The sequence below is a fragment of the Betta splendens genome, chromosome 7, assembly GCF_900634795.4.
Source record: "Betta splendens chromosome 7, fBetSpl5.4, whole genome shotgun sequence".
Classification (NCBI taxonomy): domain Eukaryota; kingdom Metazoa; phylum Chordata; class Actinopteri; order Anabantiformes; family Osphronemidae; genus Betta; species Betta splendens.
This window is the reverse complement of record NC_040887.2, coordinates 12,994,961-13,017,279: the sequence shown is the minus strand read 5'-3', so window position 1 is coordinate 13,017,279 and position 22,319 is coordinate 12,994,961. Positions and strand designations below refer to the sequence as shown.

The 22,319-nt window shown below is 46.0% G+C and overlaps 1 protein-coding gene across 3 annotated transcripts in view; it reads left to right on the top strand.

The window, feature by feature from the left end:
* Window positions 1-575: 575 nt before the first annotated feature.
* Window positions 576-22,319, top strand: part of LOC114858827 (plexin-B1-like) — a 37,332-nt gene continuing 15,588 nt past the window's right edge. Inside the window, exons 1-5 of one of the 3 annotated variants that reach the window (XM_029156450.3) lie at window positions 576-807; window positions 18,663-18,767; window positions 18,937-19,810; window positions 19,914-20,156; window positions 21,248-21,430. In XM_029156450.3, the coding sequence (XP_029012283.1) occupies window positions 18,947-19,810; window positions 19,914-20,156; window positions 21,248-21,430 (1,290 nt within the window). In that variant the 5' untranslated portion in view covers window positions 576-807; window positions 18,663-18,767; window positions 18,937-18,946. Of the gene's footprint in view, window positions 808-3,311; window positions 3,332-18,662; window positions 18,768-18,936; window positions 19,811-19,913; window positions 20,157-21,247; window positions 21,431-22,319 lie in introns of those variants that run through there. The other 2 variants (XM_029156451.3, XM_055510340.1) reach the window with 2 other exon arrangements.

Genomic DNA, 22,319 nt, shown 5'->3' with positions numbered 1-22,319 from the left:
TGTTACAAACACAGTATGAGTTTATCATCCGAGCTGGCGTTTGTATGGTTGAACAGGAATCGTATGAGTGTTTGCTCAAACATTTTTATCGTATTGTCGTATTTTATCTGTTATATCTAAAATGAAGCCAGATAAACCCAGAATGCCACTAACCAACCGGCACTGACTGTGCGAAATGATTATCAAGCAACGTGAAGTTGAAGCCCAGTGTAAAGTGCGCAGAAAATTGAACAGGTCTGAGAAGCGTTTTCAAAATAAAATCGTCACGCTCGAGATACGTTATGAAATAGAATAAGTGATGGGAAAAAATATTTTAATTAGAATGCGTGTTACTCACTCAGAGTCGACGCCAGTAACTGTGAAATAATAAAAAACAAAACAAAAAGAGCAAAACCATTTTAATTAGTGAGTGTTCAAATGAAAAGTTTTACATCGTTTTATATAATTAATTTTACAATTCTAAAATAGCGATAGGTCTGCTTTATAAACCTTATTATAGTCGGATATTAAATAAAACCCACAGAAAGAAGCGCTCACTCCACGCCTCTTGAGTTTTCAAGTTGTTGTGTTTTATTTTGAAGGCCAAGACATCACCCATTTCCTGTGTAACCGAGCGCGTTCGGCCAGCTGTCAGCTCCGCGCGTCGTAGAGTCCCGTCTTTGCGTCCTCCGCTACCAAGCAAACAACGGAGACCGCGTCGGGCTCAGATTCGCCAACTTTCCACACTCGGACTTTGGTTCTAGTGACTTTGCTGAGGCGTCTGAGAGGAAACCAACGGACCGGCGGAGTAGAACGGGACCCCATCAGGTTAGGTGTTCTTTCTTCCTAGCGTGGATGTGGGGCTGGTTTGCTCATGAACGACTCATTCACACACGTTGCGGACTCACCAGGTGAGATCAAGTCCACAGTTTGTTTCAGTAAAAACGAACAAACACAAACAAAACTAAAGAAAAAGCAAAAACAAAAAATAGTTAGTCGGATCATGTCAATAACCAAATCAACAGGGTGCGTATTGTTACATTCATAGTTCCACGTTGTTCCATAGGTGGATAGAGGTCAAGTTCTGCTTTCAGGAGGGTGGAGAACATTTCAGAAACATATTTTCAGTGCCTGTTTTTTATGATACTGGATATGATACTTTAATCACTCCACTCACTCCAAGGCACGTACTGTACAATCTGACCACACACACGCACGCACACACGCACGCACACACACGCACACGCACACAGACTTCACGCACTCTTTTGTCAGCTGATACTGGAATGTGCGTGTCAAATACCTTGTTCACCTGCGACCAAGCCGCTGGACGCACACCGCAGCCTGTTAGCCGCCTCGTTTAGGGAACAGAAGTGAGCCGCTCATCCGCCCAGGACAGCAGTTGTGCTTATCCTCGTGCTTTATGGACAGCCTTTGTCGAACGGGCTTATGTCGCATTAAGGGAAAGAAGTTGTGCATCGTTGTGTGTGTGCTGTGCATGTTAAGGCAAAGGATCCCAGCCTGCTCAGCCTCTCCCTAGAGAGAGCGGTGTTCAGAGACGGTCACATGCCAGTGATAGCGGTTCCTCAGACAGTAGATGAGGCCTTGCCCCCCCCCCCCTCCCCCCAGCACCCGACCCCCGCCAGCCAGCGACGCCTGTTGAATCTGGAGCCAGAGCGCTCCTCGCTGAGGTGTGCTCGCGAGTTTGCTGAAATGACTAAAAAAGGAAGATGGGGTTTAGTGCAGCGGCCGGTTTCACTCTAACAGCTGTCAGATTTTATCACGACAAATAGCTCAGACACTGAACTCACAGTGTCTAAAAATATAAGTTTCCATCTAAAGTATTTAATCAAATTATAGAACATTTATCATGTATGAGCTATGTCATCAGAGCCCAGCCTTGAACCTCAATTTCCTTTTTTCTCTGTTGCTCGGGGACCCAGCATCCAGGCGTTTTTGAATGGCTGGCCATCTGCTCCTGAGGCAGCATATCATGTTACCCACACTTGACTGTGGGGGGATGAGTAAAAGTGTACGTGGTTATGGGGTTATCACAAGGTGTAGGGCTGGTTTGGACTGTACAGGTGAACCTACAGTGAGTGTCGTCCTCCCGCTGTTCTCCTTCTTCATTGGTAAACCTGAATGCAGTGCAGCGAATAGTCAGTCCATGCCAGTAAGTACAGTATAAGTAGCAATACAAATATTTAAATTTTATTATTTTATTTGAAAATCGTACATAAATTGAATCTATTGCATTTGACCAACTATCAAGAGGCCAGTGATCCGACTCCTTCTGGTTGAAAATACTGACAGGACAGTTGCCATTTCTCGGAGTGGAGCTTTTGAAATGAAACAGTGGGCTGATTATTCTCATTAGGTGGCATACAGGAAGTGGCTGGGCTACTATCCGGACCTCAAACCTCTTAGAATCACCGTGGAATGGGTCGAAGGCCACTTCAGCTGCAGCTGGTCGTTGAAAAGCGATGCTCCGCAGCTGAAACGCCAGTTTTCCAGCCGTTTCTGTGGACGATAAACGTCGGACTGCCAGGCATGTCAGGGACAAGGATGGGGGGGGGGGTCCTTTGATTTATATGTGTCAAGTGTCGGACACACTGTGCGTCTGAGTCGTTTGCCTCACAGCGATGGGAGAGCTGAAAATGAGCGGAAGCAATATAGACTGAGGGGAGTGTTAATGCTTTTGAAATGAGATGCCAAGCAGACCCACTCGTCTGGTCGTCTCAGGTGTCACATACTATAGTACGACGTGAGAAGTATTTTTAGCAGTTCGGTCCTACGGGCATCAGCTGTGCGATGCGTAGTTATGACTTGTCTTTGATGACGTCATACAGGCGGCGAGTCTTGTAAATCCCCCGTCTCGTTAATAAATGACGCGTTGGATGAGTCCAGTGTGATCGTCAGACTTTGACTTCTTAACCCCTGGTACAGACAGGAAGGCATCAGGCAGTGCCTCACGGCACAAGAACAGTGTGGACGTGCTGATCTCGCTCATGAGGCAGAAGGAATGTGCTTGTCAGACTCGGGTGATAGTTTTTTTTTGGGGCGTTCCCCGTATCAGTCACTGCAACAGCTGGTGGTTCCTCATGGTACATTCTTCTCAGTGCGTGTGGGTGTGTGTGAGAGAGGAGAGCATATGCTGGCGGATGGGCAAAGCCAACCGCGTGGTGTAAATCCTCAAACCCAACACGCTCCTCCAAGTTGTCACCATCGTAGTCTAAACTCCTCACGCAGATGGTGGACTCTGGTTGCTGGACGCTGCCTTCGTCTGCGTGGACCGCATCCCAGGACTGTTGGCTCTCGAGGGATTTTGGCTGATGATCAGATTGTCAGCTTGGTAAATACTACTTTTCATTAGCAGCGGTTCCTGTCCACTCTGCTTAAATGATAATCCCCTGGATCCTCTCATCCTATTGACCATGCACGTCCTCAGTATGAGTAGACTTCTGTCATACAGTATGGAGTAGGTGATGCATGTCATTGAATCCAGGTAATGGTTCGAGTAATCAATCAGTCTGAAGCCAGGGTTCGTTCCTCAGTAGCTTTGTTCCTGCTTGGCCTGCGTTTGTTCATGACTGGGAGGCTGCTGAAGTATTTCTGACTGACTCATTGTTTGGCTTGTCTGCACGTTGTCTCTCTTCTTCTGCAGTCTCCTAAAGAAAAAGTGAAATTAAATCTATTTACTGTACAGTATTTGTGTGACCGTCTGGTTAAAGACACAAAAGGAAGAGCTTCATAAAAAGACTGGGATTAGATTCCCAGGTGTGTTGCCACATTGGGAAATCCTGTAATTATTATTTCCTGCGAAGATTAGGAAAAATATATAAAGGTCCTGTTTAAGTTCATTACCACACTCATTAAAAGGACCTCATGCTGCTAATCTTCGTGACATACGTACCGTCCAGTCCTTTTTTAAATTAAAGCAGTATCCATCTTGCTCACATTTCTGCCGTTGCAGTCTGTACTGTAGTATCCTAATTTTTACAGTCGTGACCTCAGTGTTTTGGCGCCTCACGCCAGCAGCCGATAGGACAATGTGGTCGAGATTAACCCTCGGTAATGTAATCCCTTTCTAAAATGTAATCTTCTTACAAGAGGTCAAAGACAGGCATGACATGTCGAACCCAGAGGGTGTGGTTGTTATTGTCCTGACACAGCCCCTCAGCCCGGTTGTGTATGTGCCATGCCACCAGCGCTCGGCTTCAACCACAGCCCCCGTCCCCCTTATACCAGCTCCCTGGAGAGCGTCAGTCAAGCTCGAAACAAAACCTTCAGCCCCCCAGCTGCCCTTTTTCTGTACCACGCCTCGGGGCCCGACCCTCCCTGTCTGCTATAGACTTAAAAAACATCCTGTACGTGTTTTATAGAGTTCCTTTTGTACATGTGGTGTCCCTCTCCGCATTTGATGTCCTGCTGCCTGGGCTTTTGGAGACAGTCTGTCAGTTGCCAGAAACTTAAACCCTCATTGTGACACCCAGCCCCAGACCCCCGGACAGTTGTGTTTGGACCCAGTAGAGCTATGAGAGCAATCCAGAAGACTCACAGGTGGAGCATTCCCTGTCTTGAAGGAATGCCTCTGCATTTGTCTGGGAGCTTTGGCTTTGGTGGCACCAGCAAATGGCATGAATGCAGTGTCGCACCCACCGCCTCTTGACTATTTGACACTATTGGTGTTGTTCAATTCAATTAAATTTCAATTCAACTTTTTTTATATAGCGCCAATCATGACAATGTTATCTCAAGGCACTTTACAAGGTAAGCTTTAAGGCCCTACACAACTAAACTAAACAGATCCCACATACAGCACGCCTTTAATTACAATTTGGCAGTAACAGTAGAGAGGAAAAACTCCCTCTCTAATGAGGAAGAAACCTTGGGAAGAACCAGGCTGGATGTGGGCGGCCGTCTGCCTTGACCAGTTGGGGTGAGAGGGGAGAGAGTGAGAGAAAAGCACAGCAACAAGCAACAACATAGCACAGGCAGGATGGTTGGACCAGGGACTGGACACAGGCAGCATGGTTGGATCCCCAGCTTCCCATCACAGACACATAGACACTGAGTCCAATGATGCCAGTAGGTGAGGACAGAGTGGGGGAGAGAGAGAGAGAGTAGGGGAGAAGCACAACTACTGGAGAGAAAGAGACAAGGTTAATTAAACATGGAACAAGGATGGGAGGGTATTGGATTAAAGAGAAGGAAGGAAACATAGGAGCTCAGTGTATAAATTAAGTCCCCCAGCAGTCTATGTCTACTGCAGCTTAACTGTGACAAACAACCATTGCCAGTGTCCTGAACCATGTCTAACTGTAAGCTTTACCACAACAGAAGGTCTTAAGTTGGATCTTAAAGGTGGAGAGTGTGTCTGCTTCTCGAACCTGAACAGGAAGCTGATTCCACTGCCTCCCATTCTAAATTTAAAGACTTCAGGTAGACCAGCGCTCTGACGACGAAGTGTCTATGAGGTCTTTAAGACATGAAGGAGCTTTATCATTAAGTGCTTCGTAGGTGAGTAGGAGAATTTTAAATTCTATCCTACATTTTACAGGCAGCCAGTGCAGAGAAGCTAATGTAGGAGAAATGTGATCTCTCTTTCTAGGTCCCTTCAGAACTCTGGCTGCAGCATTTTGAATTAGCTGTAGGCTTTTTAAGAAGCTGTTGAAGCTGACATCCCACAAGTGAGTTACAGTAGTCCAGCCTAGAGGTAATAAATGCATGGATCAGTTTCTCTGCATCGCAGAGTTGTTGGGTAATCAGTGGAGGGCCAACGAGGATGTTGTGTTTGTTTTTTAGATGGGGCTTAACTCATTGACTGCTTTTCACAAAGAGAATCATGAGGAGTCAGCGAGTGATCAATAGGATTTGCAGTTTGTTGAGATAACTGTCTGGAAATTGATTGAGGAGACAGACCCGAGTGAATGGCTTTACTCCGCTGTCAGCTGAGCTAATGGATTTGGCATCACTTGTTTGTACACACGGAGGCAGGAGCTGACGCACCTGCTAAGTCAGCTTTGTTTTCCTTATTGTCCGCCTGGGTTCAGTGTCACAGGAATCCGTCTGATCCTCAGGTTCATCAGCAGTGACGGGGGGATTTTCGAAGCGTCAGTTTATTTCCCGGTAGATACAGGATGTGTTGGATCCCCTCAGGCTACGTAGGAGGAGGGGACGGACAGTCTGCCCCTGCAGGGCCACATCTGTCCAGACTCTTAATTAGTCCATTGATTATTGACAAACCACGATGTCTACGTTTACTTTGTGTGTGTTAACCGGTCACTGATATAGAAAGGATTATTCACAACATGCAGGCTTGGATTCAACAGTCTGAGATGGAGTATCAATATTAAATATTAAACTATGAATTTTATCTGCCATTTCTTTTTATTCTGTTTTCAACCTGACTGAGTTGACTCATTCAACGTTTTCCTCTTTTTGTGCTTGTTTTCTGGCAGATTTTTGTGTTTACCCTGCGGAATAAGATCACTTGGCATTTTTACGTAGTAAAATCCTCTTAGGCCCCCCACTGATTAATGAAAAACCGAGGGAGAGTAATAAGGTTGAAGATTAAACTGTAATACCTCCGGGGTGAGTGCGCTGGCCACCCGGTATGAAGTCCACTCGCTGCCTGGGACAGATAAAGCTTGCTTCTAACTCATTCAAAAGCCTGTCAGATCCACATACTTAAAGGTAGTTTATGCTTTCTGGAAATTAATTAATGAAGTATTTGCCCACTTAACCAAAAGCTCAATGAAACCCTTTAATAGAATGTCAGTGAACAAAGTTAAATAACCCTAGAATTTGTCTTGAAAGTACTTAAAGCTAGTAAAATCTGGGTTAGGGAGGTGTTCAGAGACAGAAATACATTTGAATTGGTTCAGTTTTGGAGAAGTGTATTTACTGTGGCTCATACAGTATTTGGGAACTATGAACAGGAACATTACAGTAGGTGAAGCTCTGTACCTGGGAATACGTATTTGCTCCGTTAAAAAATAGCTCTACCTAAGAGAGATGAAAGTTGGATCATACTGTACCACATAATATCCCATATACCTGAAAAAAGAATCCCAGAGAAGTCATCGCCTTGTTGCCCGCTTTGTTAAAAAGACCAAACGCCTCATTGACCAATCTGACAAACTATACAAAGCTATTTGGAAATCTCTGCTCACTCCTTGTTGTTTTGTCGCTGATGGATATGATGATGCTGCAATAAAGGGCCGTGGCCTGTGAGTAGAGCTGATTTCGTGCGTGCTTGCTTCAAACCCAGCAGCTGCAGACAAATGAGCAGGAAATCATTACGATGGTTTGTTTGACCGGTTTGACCACAGCAGTCGTAGCGTCTGTCTTATTTCAGTAATCCAGTTGGCCGTGAGCCACAGTAGAAACTATGGAAATAGTTTTTAATCTTTGTTCATGTGTAGGTTTAAGCTCTTTTACAATTTCTAGGACCTGTTTTGTTAAACTTTTCAGCAGAGAAATTTTGGTGAAAACATTCATATTAATAGAAAGCAGTAAAAGTTAATAATCCACCTCATATTTTTAGACCCTGACTTTGAATAATCTCTACCAGCAAATGGAGGAGATTAGATAGTTTTGCATAGTTGACGCTACTGCTGCAAAACCAGAGAATTTCATTACTCAGAGTTGATTATTTATATTTGTTAATCAACTGAGTAATTGTTTAGTCTGTGTCACAGTTTCTTAGAGAACACTCTTTTTCTTAGTTTTGTCTCATCAACAATCAAAAACCCAAATGTTTCTCATTTACACCGATTACAAATAGAGAGAAACAACAAATCATTGTTTGGCAGTTTAGCCAAAAAACGCCAGAACTGGAAAGTCACTGCTGATTGTTTTCTGTCAATCAACGAATGGATTAATCAAGCTATTCAGCCATTTGCAAAATTGTTGTCTTCACTAAATTTTGCAAATGAAGCGAAAAAAAAGTGAGCAAAAAAAACCAAAACAATGTCCAGTGTTTTCAACTGTTGCATGGAAGTCTACGTTTTGACAGCGGTTCCCTGTATCTACGCACTGACACGGCAGGAGGAAGTGAGGTCGTAGTTAGTTTTTATTTTAATTGTCTACGCCAGGTTTTCTTCAGTGTTCAAAGACAAAGACAAGCTTTCTGTGCACAGTCTGACTCTGTTGTGGCGTCTTTTCTTTGCATTGGGCCGAGCCAGGCGAGCTGTTTACCCCAAGTTCATTGCCGCAGAGACATTTCATTCACTGAACTCGATGACGCCGTGTCCCTGGTGATAGACAGATGGTAGATGCTCACTGCGGGTCCATCTCCAGGTGGGGTCCTCCCTCATCCTGTTGTTTTGGGTCCCACACAAATGATACCTCCCACCAAGTTCAGCCCAGAAGCTCTGCACCGGGCTTATTGTTGTAATATTGCCCTTTCACATGGCAGCAGAATGAGAAACAGAGCAGAACTTGTTGTTATTGGGTGTGCGCGTGTGGGTGTGTGCTCCGGGCCAGTCAGTGGTCTCCATTAGCTGTAAAGTAGTTGGATCAAGACTGTTTGTCCAGCTGCTGAATCACCGTCTACCAGGCTCTCACACTGCCTACGGCTGATCCCACTCCCAAGGAAACTTTACCTTTAACCCTTCCCTAACTGACTTTAAACCTAAATCCAAATCTAGTAAAATGGATTAATGGTCAATTTCCAACATGCTAACTGGTTTTTACAAAGCCGGTTATCCTCCACCTCGTCCACACGGACACCGGAGCCTCTGGGTTTTATGTGCCATCTAAATGGATTTCCTTCTTTCCCCTCACATACACAGGCATGTCCCGATAGGTCATGTCCATCCGTCTACCCCGCCCCCCCCCCACGCCCCTCCCTCCTGTCATTCTTTGCATCCTTTCTTTTTCCAGGGTGCACAGTTTGACCCCAGTTGCCCTTGACACAAGCATTTCTATAGCTTCAGCCAATCAATAGAGACTCTTGTGGCCCGGTGTCAGATGTTAGCTTCACTAATTGAAGCCAACAACAATCCACGGTGAGTGAGAACGAGCATTTATGGGCACATATGTGCATTGGGATGATGAATGAGGAGGGACAGAGGATCCGCCACATTCACATGGTGATCAGCCTCGTCCTCGTGTATTGTTGAGGGCTTCAAGAATAGCAAGAAAAATAGTGGCACTGAATGACGGCTGGATTCACGTGAGATTCATCACTTTGAATAATAGAAAAAAGGACAAAAACAAAACAAATCCCATAAAAAAAAATCCCATTGGGTTTCTCTTTCTTGCTACTTAAGACACAATTATTTTTTAAATGCATTGTTAAGTTTAGTATCGTTAAACATTGTTACTAAGAGGATTTTAACACATGCTTGTGTTGCCTCGATGCGTCAGACAGCTGCACTGGGCAGTGTCGATGCACACGAACAATAAGGACAAGTGTTTAAAACCAGTCACCGGTCTGTGACCAAGCAGGTGACAATGCCCAGTACAAAACCTAGTCGCACACACACTTTGAGGAAGCCCACTGTCAGAGCTACTGTAATTAATGCCAAGCATCAGTCAGGCGATTCTCATTAATAATGCATTTCCAAGCAGCAGTCCTGACACGGGGAGTGCATTCAGGTCTTTATTCAAAGCTTTCGCACCAATGCCAGACGCCCCCGGAGCCAATCTGCCACACTTAAAACCCGGCTACCGACAGAAAGCGCTCGCACAAGACAGGACTACACGTACAGTAGAGCTGGGTCCGTTGTGTGTTATAGCTCCACAGTACTGGATGTCACTGAGACGGCACCGCTGCGTGTGAGTGCGTGTGTACCTAAGCATTACGGTCCCGTCCGTGTGGATCGGCTTGAGATTCTGTTTGTCTTTCGCTGATCTGAGCACAGTCAAAACCATGTGGGCAGTCAGCAGGGTCTCTGCAGAGCTGCAGCGCTTCGGCTTTGATGGGGATGTTTGCTTCCACAGCGGCCTCTCTTTGGGCAGGGCCAGATACAGTGAGCTCAGCCTGGCTGTTTTTTATTTTTGCTTTCTTTCGTCTCTTTGCATTCCCCTCTCTCGTTCTCTGTTTGCCCGCTCCCTCTATTTCATCCCAGTTCTTTGTATTTCTTGGTCTTTCAGGCTCCGTTTTTCTCCCTTGCTTAAACCCTCTAGTTTGATCAATCATGGATGATCCCAGGTGTCCTTGGGACCTCCAGGGAAATCTTGATTGGCTGCCCAGTTCTTTTGTAGACACACAAACGCAGACACACACACACATCTCCATCTCCTGTACTCCCCCTTCACACCTCCCTGCTTTCCAGGACCTAAATCTTACTCTGCACCAGCTCTCGCCTTCTCTGTTTCTTATCTCGCTCCTTCCTCTCCTTCCCCACTGGCCGTCGGAGAGCCAGCTTCAATTAAAGAAACAGTGGGGCTCCCTAAGCCATTAGCCATATTAGTGTTGGGTCCATGCCTGTGCCCTCTTCGCGAACAAAGACCTCTCAATGCTTCCTGGAGTAGTTTGGTTGGCATTTGTCCGCGTGTGCATGCGCTGGATTAGACGCTGTTGGCAGTAACAGCATGGATGTCCTATAATGTGGAACGTGGTCACAGGCCTCCATGCCATGTTAAATTACGCTTTAATGTGTGACCAGGGGAGCATTTTCATCAGCTTCCAGGTGGAGTTTTCTACAGCTGATTCTCACAACACAATGACATTGTCGGTCAATGATGGAAAAAAAACATGACAAGTGAATGAAAAGAGTGGCTTTGTGTGATTAATGGCACCTTGAATCCTCTCCGTGGGTATTATATGATGCTTAACCTTTGGCAATGAATTCTTTGTCCCCAGATCCCAATCACACACCTCGGACCTTCAACACAGCCAGACTCCAGTCATCAATCATCTTTGATTTTTTGCCAGTGATTCAGATAAAGTGTGTGTGTGTGTGTGTGTGTGTGTGTGTGTGTGTGTGTGTGTGTGTGTGTGTGTGTGTGTGTGTGTGTGTGTGTGTGTGTGTGTGTGTGTGTGTGTGTGTGTGTGTGTGTGTGTGTGTGTGTGCGTCCGCAGGTCTACGTGTTCCCCAGCAAGATGGAGAGAGCACAGTCTATTAAGCATTTGACAATTGAAGACCTCCCACTCTAAAAGACCAGCTCAGATTGCCCTCTGTCCCACTCCAAGGAAGCTGGCGACAAGGGGCAAAGGCGTGTCTCTGGGTGGGGGGTGGTGGGGGGATGCGTTTTCTTTCTAATGAAGCTGTCCATCATACCCCCCCCTCCCCATCTGCCTCCACTCCAAATCCCCCAGTTTGGCTGCTAAATGAGCTGATGTCATTTTGCATGAAAAGAGGAGGAAATTGGTCAAAATATTGTGGTCGGGGCGTTTTGGTGTCCGTTTAGCTCATGTACACTTTGTGTGTGTGCAAAAAGTTGACATTTCCGAGATGATGTTACAGAGCTTTGGAAAAGGAGCCCAGACAAACTCGAAATATGATTTTTTTTTTCTCTTTAGTAGAGTCCAATTGCAGTATATGATCTGTTGTTAATCATATGAGGGTTTGAAGCCTGATATTCCAGAACAGATGGCACAAAGAGTTAAATGGACAGTTAATATTTAGCCTCTTTATCAGAAAATCGTCCAATGATAAGCTTGTTGTCAAAACATTGGTGATTATTTATGTTCGGCTTGACTTTTGTTGTTGGAGGATTCATTCTTCTGGTTTGTAGTGTGTGTATGGGTTTGGTACGGCCTTCGGGGTGGTTACACATGGTCCAGCTCCTAAAAGCTGTTTAACCAGCCGTTTCTAGGAAGAACCCACCGGGAGCCACCCAGCGAGGGAAAGCCCCGCAGGACTGTAAAGCGTTATTCAAAATGAGATGTGAATTAGGAACGCCTGTCACCGGTGCCTTTTTTGAGGGATTCGGCAGGATTATGTCTGCATGGGTGCACTGGCCACAGATAAAACATGTCTGGAATGAAAGTGGGCAGTATTTGCATGCACACACGCTGTGGTGAGCAGAGAGATATAGTATGGGAAGAGCCACGCTTGTGTTTTCCTCCTCAGTAGATTCATCCTAATATAAATTATCATTATGAAACAATCAAACAGTTCCCGAAACTCCCACAGTGGTATTTGATTTATTTATTTATTATTTTACTACACAGAGCAGTCAGTGTGTCAGTAGAACGGACTCGACAACAGCTCTTTCATCAGTTTGCAAATAGGGGCTGCAAGCTTGCAATAAACTCTGCTTACTGCAAGCATCAGCTGGCACTGCTTCAAAACACAGTAAATACTACTACAGTAGTACAGCATCACGTGGTCTCGGTATTAGAGCAGCTCAAGTTTGTTTATCTTTAGGCTGCAGCTTTTAACTTTTCAGCTGAGGCCAGAATATTTGCTCAATAATTCAATGATTCCAGCTCAAACTATTAGCTGTAATGTGCAGGCTTCAGGCTTAGAGCTACAGTATCTGTTGCTGAGCTGGTCTATAGTGCAAAAAGGCATAGCTTATACTGTATGATCCATAACCAAGGGAGTAGGTGAGGTAAGCAAGGAGCAAAGTAACGATTTATTGCTGCAGCCCTTGTGCAGGAACAACGGCCTCAAAAAATTCCTCAGTAAACATTTAGAAAATGTGAAGCATCCAGATAGGCGCCTGAGATACCAGGCACAGTGCAGAGGGAGACGGGGGAGAATCTGAGACGGGTGAGACTGAGGGGGACACCGGGCTGGCTCCACTTAGCATGTTATGAGTCAAAGGTTCGCCAGGGGTCACGGGCTGCAAGCGCATTCATGAATAAAAGAAGCGATGTCCTCAGATCGCGCCTCAAAACTCAAACATCCAGCAGTACGCTCCTCTGGGGATAAATGGGGGTCTCCAGGCTTATTCTCTGCTTTTGGAGAAAAGAAATGCTGCATCTTTCATAACCATAAAATTTATTAAACTGGAGTCTGTGTAGAGAGCAGACCAGACTCTGCCCTGCGCCCAGGCTTATTAGCAATAATATTCTGGTTCACTGCCATTGGTCTTGTGGCTGGATATGCCACTTTTTTTTCATTGTCAACTCTGTAATTCAATAATATTGCAGAAAATCTGGCTTGATGTTTCCCAGAGACCTCAGACAAAAATGAGCACCAGATGAATTTTTTTCTGATTTTGTGCTTGTCAAAAGGAATAAATAGATATGTGAGACGCGTCTCTGGCTTTCGAGTGGGACGTAGGAGAAGGCGCGGTGTAAGACACAGACAGTGTGACAAGCTGATTAAAATGCCCACAGACCGGGAGAGCTGGACCTCCACTCTCTATTCACCCGACCCAGGCACGTCGTCACGACAACGCCGGGCGACAAAGGGCTTTCTCAGACTATTGAGCGCTGTGAAAGAAGAGGCAGCCGTGTGTGTGTGTGTGTGTGTGTGTGTGTGTGTGTGTGTGTGTGTGTGTGTGTGTGTGTGTGTGTGTGTGTGTGTGTGTGTGTGTGTGTGTGTGTGTGTGTGTGTTGGGATGCGGCTGTAGGTGGTAATATATGCAAACCGTCCCCAAACGATTGAACACACATGCACGTCCCGTTGCAGCCTCCTTAGCATTCTGCTACACAATGACCGCACCGGCGCGTCCCCTATGACGTGATGCTTCACTCGGGCTTGAGGACAGTTTGAATTCAACCTTTCAACTGGATACGGAGAAACTCGTCTCCCCTGTTTGTTTGTTTGTGTGGACATGTTGTTGTCAGTACACAAAAGTCACTTCTATTCCAGTTTAAGTTGTAAGTTGACTGAGTAGTTAAATCCACGCTTGTTTTAAAACACAGACCAGTAGTTTATGATGACTTAAACCAGCCAGATTAGAGTGACACCTCTGCTGGGCTGTCTACAACTAATATAACTGAAACTAATGATCTACTCTATAGTTTATTGGCTGTGATTTTTAGACACATAAAGGCTAATGTGGGCCGGCCACAACAACCATTCGTATCAAGCTTGCAGAATAAGTGGAAAAATCTGTTTTGATTCTCGGGGCGGGGGTGGGTTTTGTGAAAGAGAAATGACCTACAGTAGAAAGCTTTTTTTCATCTATAGATTTTGTGAAAGAATAACAAAGACAGCTGTTTTCTACATGAGCTACTACGACTGTACAATCTGAACCTTCTGAACTTTTTAGTTAATATTCAGGTTCAGTGACTCAGCTGTGGGGGGGCAGGTCCACAGAGAAAGTCCACTGTGGGTGCAGCTACTGTCGGTTCAGCGTGTCTCTTCAATGTATATTGTTTCTGGCTATTTCATTTCATTTTAATCACCATTTTAATTTCTCCACCCCTCTTTGCCTTTTTCCAAACGCTGTCGTCCTCGCTGTGGCCGACCGGCCGACAGTCCCACGGGGGCACAAAGACCTGAGGTCTGTAATTGTGGCAGGATATTTTGGCAGCTGTTCGCGCTGTTGTGGTCCAACACTGTCAACAGAGGCTGAGCATCGAATCTGACCACTGGCCACTTAACACGCTCCGTCTTACACACACACACACACACACACACACACACACACACACACACACACACACACACACACACACACACACACACACACACACACACACACACACACACACACACAGATAATGAAAGTGCAGAGGCAGCAGCCGCTCACAAGATCCTCTGCCTTTCTTTGAGCTGCATCTGAATTTACCCATGTAGTTCTATTTTAAGGATGGCTGAAAATGTGCTATTTGAGGTCCGTTGGGTTGTGAGGCGCATGGATTCCCATCAAACTATATTCAAACGTGCACTCCTGGGTTTACAACAGACATGCTTATTAAGTGGTCATATTTTACTGCACTCTAGGGCCACTTGCTTAAATCGTGACTCAGCCGCTATCGCTAGTCACTCTCTCTCTCTCTCTCTCTCTCTCTTTCTCTTTCTCTCTCTCTCTCTTTCTCCCCTGCTTTTTTATCTTTGCTACTGTTAAGTGTCGCTTGGACGAGTTACAACACCATCAGTTCCAGTCTGTCATATTGCTACAACAGCACCGCTTTGGTTTGTTTCCATCTAGTTAATGTCAATACGGCAAAGAAGGTGTTTTGTCTCTCACACACTTGCAGAAACCAGTTGCACTTTGCCAATTAAAACTATGGACTGGCATCCAAATGGTGTAGAAATGTAGCATTTATCATTACCTAGATGTGTTATTAATCTTCCTCAGCTTCTCTGACCTGATATTATTACAGACAGAGAGTGTTGAGCAAGGAAGTATAGGTGTTATGGAAATGCATCAATGCATTTTTTTTGCATTTCTCAACAGCTGACAGTGCAAATCTCCTGATGTTATAGACAACAACATTTTTTTGATTTAGAAAAGTTATGATCAGGTATTTGATAAAGCTGCTGTTCCGTGCAGTATCATGAATGACAGTGCCGGACTGAAATGCAGTTAATACTAGATTAGAGCAGACGGAGGCCCATCGATCGTGCAGCGGCTCTTAGGTCGTGCGTGTCATGTTGTACCAAGTAGCTAGGCTTAACACCTGCTTTTCCCCGGGGGCCGCGTTAGTGGCTTCCCGGGTGAAAGGATCCTGTCATAAAAACAGGTTGAGTGAGTGCGCGTGGGTGTGCGCACATGAAACGGGCGATTGGTCTCTTAACCCGCGTAGTTGTGTGTGTGTGTGTGTGTGTGTGTGTGTGTGTGTGGACTCTCTTTGCAAGGAAGTTACTTTCATCCTGTGTCCGTTGAGCGCAGCCGTGAAAGGGACACTATTCCCTCCAGCGGCGGACAGAGAGCCCCTTCAGCCCACCGGACGGGCAGAGAAAGAGACCCTCTGTGTCTGCATGCGAGCCGAGGGGACAGAAATGTCCATTGACCCCCGACGAAAGGCGACGGAAATGGAGAGGAGCCAAGCGTGTGTACATCTGCCTCTCATAATGTTAGCGCTATCAGTGATCTAACCGTCTGGGTGGAGACACACAGGCAGCTACGGCGTTAGATAGGGATGTGCAAATTCGATGCGACATAAAGGGTGTGAACGCACCTACAGGGTGTTGTTTGGTCTTAACAAGTGTGGACAGTCCAAACTGAATATTTTGCAAGCATTTTGCGTGTCAGTATTGAACGCAGTGTTGGATTTCACACGCAGGAGCTTGCTTATTGGTGTTTTGGTCACACATCCGACTGCGGGTCTCAAAAACAATGTGTCGGAGCTGTCAGATTAGTTAGTGTAAGAAAGTTGGTCCTTTACTTTGCTGTTTATTCCACCAGTGTCACCCCAGGACCCCAGCTCCATTATATTACAGGAATATCAAACGAATTCCAGGAGTTTACTGTCGATCTCGCTGGTGTGGTCCCTAAAGGCCACACACGCACTCCGCTTTCATCCGCACTGTACCCTCTGGACCCACAGATGCTACTGCTGAGGCTGTGGCCTGGGGCGAGACGCCAGCTGACCAACAAGGACGTAACAACGCGAGACAGTGCTCCGTGGCTCCGTGCCCAGGTCCCCCACTGTCCTCCGTGCTGCTGACCTCACATATTTATGGGGTCTCATTCGTTCAGTGGGCTGTCACGGCTCATTAAGATCTTTAGAAATGAACTTGCACAGTAGACCCTCGCCGTGATTAATTAACGTGGACATGAAAAGGCAGGAAGATGGGGAGGATTCGAACAAAAGTTCACTGATAAGAGCGCGTCTACAGGGCTCAGTAAATACAAGCTGTTAGAAAATGAAAAAAACATTAGGAGAGGAAACTTTTAAAAAGCTTTAGGAGAGAGTGATTCCACCCAGAATTGCTGAATTGCTTGCATTTGAAAGTTTACTCTGTAGGTCCTCTGCCACAAGCTCAGCCCAGTGTCTAATGAGTTGTCACAAGGTTATTTATAGCTTGTTGGACCGTGCCCCATGAGCGAACATGCTGAATACCAGCCACAACCGATGAACTCCGAAGGCTGCTGGTTAACAGCTTGAGAGAAACCACACCCCTGCTCCTAAGCAGGGCGTCGGTGGTATGTGGAATACTACACAGTGCTTCCACATTAGCAGTGGAAATAGATGTTTCACTTTCAATTTTTGAAGTCTGGCAGCTATCTAGATCTTCAGACTAAAAGTGTTTTCGCTTGCCAAAGTAAGCTGCTGGGAATCCGTAGGAGTGAGCGTTTACAAGTAGTTGGGAGGAAAGTCAACGCATTACGTGGCCTTCAAAGACCTCAAGAGAACCTTCCTGGTTTCGACTTCTCCTTTGACATCAGCCACAGCTGTATTTCTCGTGTCTCTGTTCTCCGCTTGCTCCCACACCACAGACATCCACTCTGACCTCGCGCTAGTTTGTAGTGAACAGTCATTGCCGGTTAGTAGGAGGAAGTTCCCATGGCGACAGGGGTCACTGTGGGCTATAAATATGCTCTCCCGGTCAAAGTGCAGGTGAGGACGCCTTCTTGGAGCAGCAGTGGCAATTTGTACTTAATTGTTCCCAGCCTTTGTGTCACAGCCTGAAGGCTCAGGAGACATGTCCACTTTAACAAGTTAACAATGTTTGCTTTTAGTAAACACTAGTGTTCTTTTTGTTGTTGTTCTCATCTGAGCTGAATGACCTCAAAGAATTGTTGCATGGTACATTGCTTTCTCACACGAAGGAACATTAAGAAAAATTAAAATAGGAAATAAATTAAATAAATAATTTAAAGCATGTACATTTTGTTTCTTATGCAGATATTAATGTGTAATAAAATAAAACGTCTCATCATCATCATCAAAGAGCTGCGAGCACAAGCAATTCTAAATCAATAAAACATGAGGCACAAAAAGTGTTTGTTTTATATTCATATTTCATGAAGTCTCGTCCTCCCTTTGTCTCAAAGACTGAATTTTGGGCCTGTTTAACGGACTGTAATGGCCACTCATACACAGATCAGGCGTGGAGGCTCTTCCTTGCTCCTTACTCTTTCTTATTCTGCTCATGAATAAGTGAAGGGGATGCCTGAGACACTTATCAGACACGTACGCAGACACGCGCACCTGCTCCTGCATGGCCTCTGGTTATATAAAAACACACACATGCAGCCACACCCACGCGTTGCCAGACCTCTCCCTTTTTAAGCTCCCCCGTCTTTGTCCCGGCTGCTTCCTGGGGGGTAGAACGATAGGTGAGATGGCACTGCATTTCTAATGCATTAAGAATCTATTCACACCATGAAATAACTTGGACAATATTGCTTTTTTTTTTTTTACTCCTCCTGTAACATCAGTCCCTCTGCTCATGTTCTTTGTGTCATTATTGGCTGTAGCCGCATTTTATACTGTTAATTTTTCTATATAAATAACAGCTTCAGTCCACGTTTTAAAGCTGGCTCTGTTCCTTGCAATCTGCAGGAGTTATTAATTTATTTCTGTGCGACTGTCTGTGAGGTCAGGGAAAGGTCTGAGGAGCCTGCTCAATAATTAACGGGGTTTTATCTCTAATGTGGAGGCTCTCTGTGTCCACAAACCATTCATCTCAGCGTTGTGGAGTGATGGGTGTGGAAATGGAAAATGCGAGTAGTTTATTGTAGATGCTCCAGCTGTGGATAACACAGTCGGCGCTGAGGTTTTCTGGAGAGTGGGTCAAAATTGGACTTGGCGTGGCTCAACTTCTAGATGCTGGACTAAGGATATTATGGTTATACATTTTGGAGAGTAAACTGAAATCTATGCTTGTGAATCATGTTTCACTTCACATCTTTGTCTCTGCTCTATGCAGATTGAAAAACCCCTGTGCTGCAAACGTTCATAGAGGAAAGGAATGGGCTATGACTCCAGGTGATAAGGAGGGAGGAAGTCTTCATCCTAATAAAGACCACAGATGGTGAGATATGAGTTTTTTTTAAAGGCATCTGGTGAATTATGAAAACTGTTGTTAGTTATTGCAACACCTCAACATTTTCTCAGCCTAAACGGCAACCTCCTGGGTGTTTTGATCATTCCTAAATGCTGATTCCTAACCTCAGACATCTCCTTTGTGTTTACTCCCTCAGAGGATTTGCCATGCTACATGGGAAGGCTCTGAACCCCACCCTGCTCTTGCTCCTCGCCCCTGCCATCTTCGTTTTTGTCCACGGCCTTTCCTACCCGCGTTTTTCTCGCAATGACACCGAGTTCCAGCACCTCGTGCTCCACCCAGATCCCTCCGTGGGGACGGTGTACGTGGGGGCCAGGAACCACCTGTTTCAGCTGAATGGCTTAGACGGGCTCCAGCTAGAGCTGGAGGACGCAACTGGCCCAGTGATCGACAGCAAAGATTGCCTCCCCCCGGTCACTGAAGCGATCTGTCCCCAGGCCAGGATGACCAGTAACCACAACAAATTACTCCTGGTGGATCCCAAGGCCTTGGAGCTGATCACCTGCGGCAGCGTCCACCAGGGCACCTGCCAGAAACGCAGCCTGGCCTCAATAAGGAAAGTTCTTTTCTCCACCGAGCGGCCCGTGGACACGCAGTACGTCGCAGCCAACGATCCGTCGGTCTCGACGGTGGGGCTGGTGGTGGCGCTTCGCGGCGGCGAAAGGACAGTAATGTACGTGGGCAGGGGCTACACCGCCAGCCACCCGCCCATCTCCACTCGCCACCTTTCGTCGGAGCCCGTCTTCTCCTACGAGGAGACGGCGAAGCTGGCCGTGGCCGGGCGCCTGTCGGAGTACGACCACCATTTCGTGACGGCGTTCACCCGTCGCACATATGTGTACTTCTTGTTTTACCGCCGTGACATCAAGGCTCTGTCCAGGGAGTATCGCACCTACGCGGCCCGAGTGTGTCTGGACGACACCTCCTATTACTCCTATGTCGAAGTTCCTCTTGTTTGCAGATCCTCCACTTCTCCTTCCAGGGTTTACAACCTGCTTCAAGCAGCACAGGTATGTTTTATATTTATATTCTTTATTTATTTATTGTACAGATTTCAGAATTACTGAGTGTGTTGTACTCCTCAGCTGATTTTCTACACCTTTGTTGCAACAGGTGGGGCAAGGCGCAGGCCGAGAAGGCGAGGAGCTCCTGGGAGTTTTCTCCACCCGAATCAGCTCCACAAACAACAGTCCTGTGGATGCCTCTGCTCTGTGTGTTTATCCTCTGGACGAGCTTGACAAGCACATCGACTCCACCCGCGACCTCTGCTACACCCAGAACGGGAGGGTGAAAGGTAGAGGAGAGGTGGCCTACATAGAGTATGAGGTGAAGTCCAGCTGTGCCAACCTGCCCCTGGTAAGGACGGAAGAGATGAGGAAGTTTGAAATGGTTTTTGAGATAATCTTTTCTCTGATGGAAAGTAAAACCTCATTTGCACGATACTCACAAACAACGTCTTCTGTCTTAACCTTAGCAGAATTGGGGCGTTTCTACAGCATTGTCTGCTTTGCGTGCTTGTCTTAAATTATATACTTTAGAGCTACACATCATTATGAATTATTTCCTGCGGTCTTCCTGTACCTTAAGTATATTGCCTGTTTGTTTCCGTGTTCTGAGGATCAGAGCGAATGTCCAGTCAAGTAACAAGCCATGGCTTGACTGGCAACAGGAAGATAAACGGCTATAGATAATGGATAGATGAAAGTCCTGTAATGAGGCTCTTGTTTAAAAGCCCAGAGCTTCCAGATGCCCCAGAAGTAGCTTCGCCCAGCTGCAGCCATCCAGTAGACTCCCCCCCTCCCCCTCACAGCCCTCCCCCTATGGTCCTACTAGCCCTCAGAACCATTTAATGGGTAAGTTAGGGATCAATAAACCAAACTAACCCCCAGTTGGTTGCTGCTACTTAATGAGCTCTGACAAGGAGGGTCTGGAGTTCTTTTGAAACCCACTGCCATAAGGAGAGGGAGAGAGGGAAGCGCATGGGAAGAGTGGGACTGTAGCACAAAGAGAATTTAGAGGAATGAAATGCTGAAAGAAGAATGACTGAAGGCAGACTGAACAGGAAAGACGTATTAGATCACAGTTTGCCCTGCAGCAAAGATAAGCTATTTTTCAATAAACGATCCTACTAAAAGAAGAAAAAAAGGCATCCCGTTCCTTCAGGGCCAATTATCTGGAGCCAGAGCTTGAAGATTTGCTGCAAAGACCTTGTTTAGCTAAAGCAAAATAAAAGGCAAGTTGTTGGTACCTGAATGTGCCTCCTTTAATTTATGGTGCAATCCTCTTATGAAGAATTAAGAGGATTCGGAGGCTCTGAAGCAACAGCAGGAAACACTAACTGAAAAGACACAAATGTGTACTGTACATCATCAGCTAAATTAATTATATCAATGAAATAATATTTGAAAACAGCTAACCAGACTTTGTGTCATGGCTACGTTTTGTAGAACACCCTGAAGGCTTATCCCTGTGGCTCGGACCACACCCCCAGTCCCATGGCGAGCCGGGAAGCGCTGGAGGCCAAAGCTGTGTGGCACATCCCGGCTGCGCGTCTCACGGCTGTGGCCGTCAGCGTCAGGGAGGGACACAGCATCGCCTTCCTGGGAGACTCCAAAGGGACTCTGCACAAGGTATTGCACCCTCAGCCGTTGAGCCTGCCTCAACGTGGATTTCGCCAGTATGTCATGCAAATCATTAGTCAATGTTGTATTAAGGCAGTTCCCTGATTTGCCTTTTCGCTGCAACCATATGCGTGTTAACAATGTGATCTACTGTACACACCCTTTAGCCCCGCAGCTCTTTCTCACTGCTCCGTTTGAGGATGTTTGTGAATCATTTCCCAGCAATCAAACACACCTCACTGTACACCACATAAAACATCTGCACAAGTTTTCTTTCCCAGTTCCCATATACAGTGACATGTGCATCCCAAGTTAAGTTAAACCCCGAAGAGTCCTGTCATTCCAACATTTAAATTTGTTTTGTGGACTTTGTTAGGGTCTAAACCAGATGGGACTTAATGAATTTTAAGCTTTTTTTTGAAAAACAGGAACGTTTTGCCACAGACAGATGTAGAAACTGAGATAAATGGATTCTGGACATAGCTCTGCTGTGAGGTATGCGGGGTCTGGTTTGCCCTCGCTCTCTCTCTCTCTCTCTCCCTCCCCCTCTCTCTCTTGTCTCTCTCTGGGTATGTGTGAAAGCAGGGGAGCGAGGTCAGACACGTTGGTGGTTTTAGGGAGCTGATCAAAGCAACGCGAGCTGCAGCCACGTGAAGTAAGCTTTCGGAACAGGATTATGATTTCACAGCGGGACGAATTCCACAGCATCCAGACACTGGACTGTGTGGGGATGTGGGTGTGTCTTTGTTGAAGGCCTCAGCGGGTGGGTGACCCATTTTAGACTTCATACCACTGTTACTGGGATGACCAGTCTCACCAGCAACACAATCACTGTCGCCAACGCTGTTTCGTTGCAGCTGAAGCCTGTTTAAAAGAAATTAATTAAATTTTGGGCCAA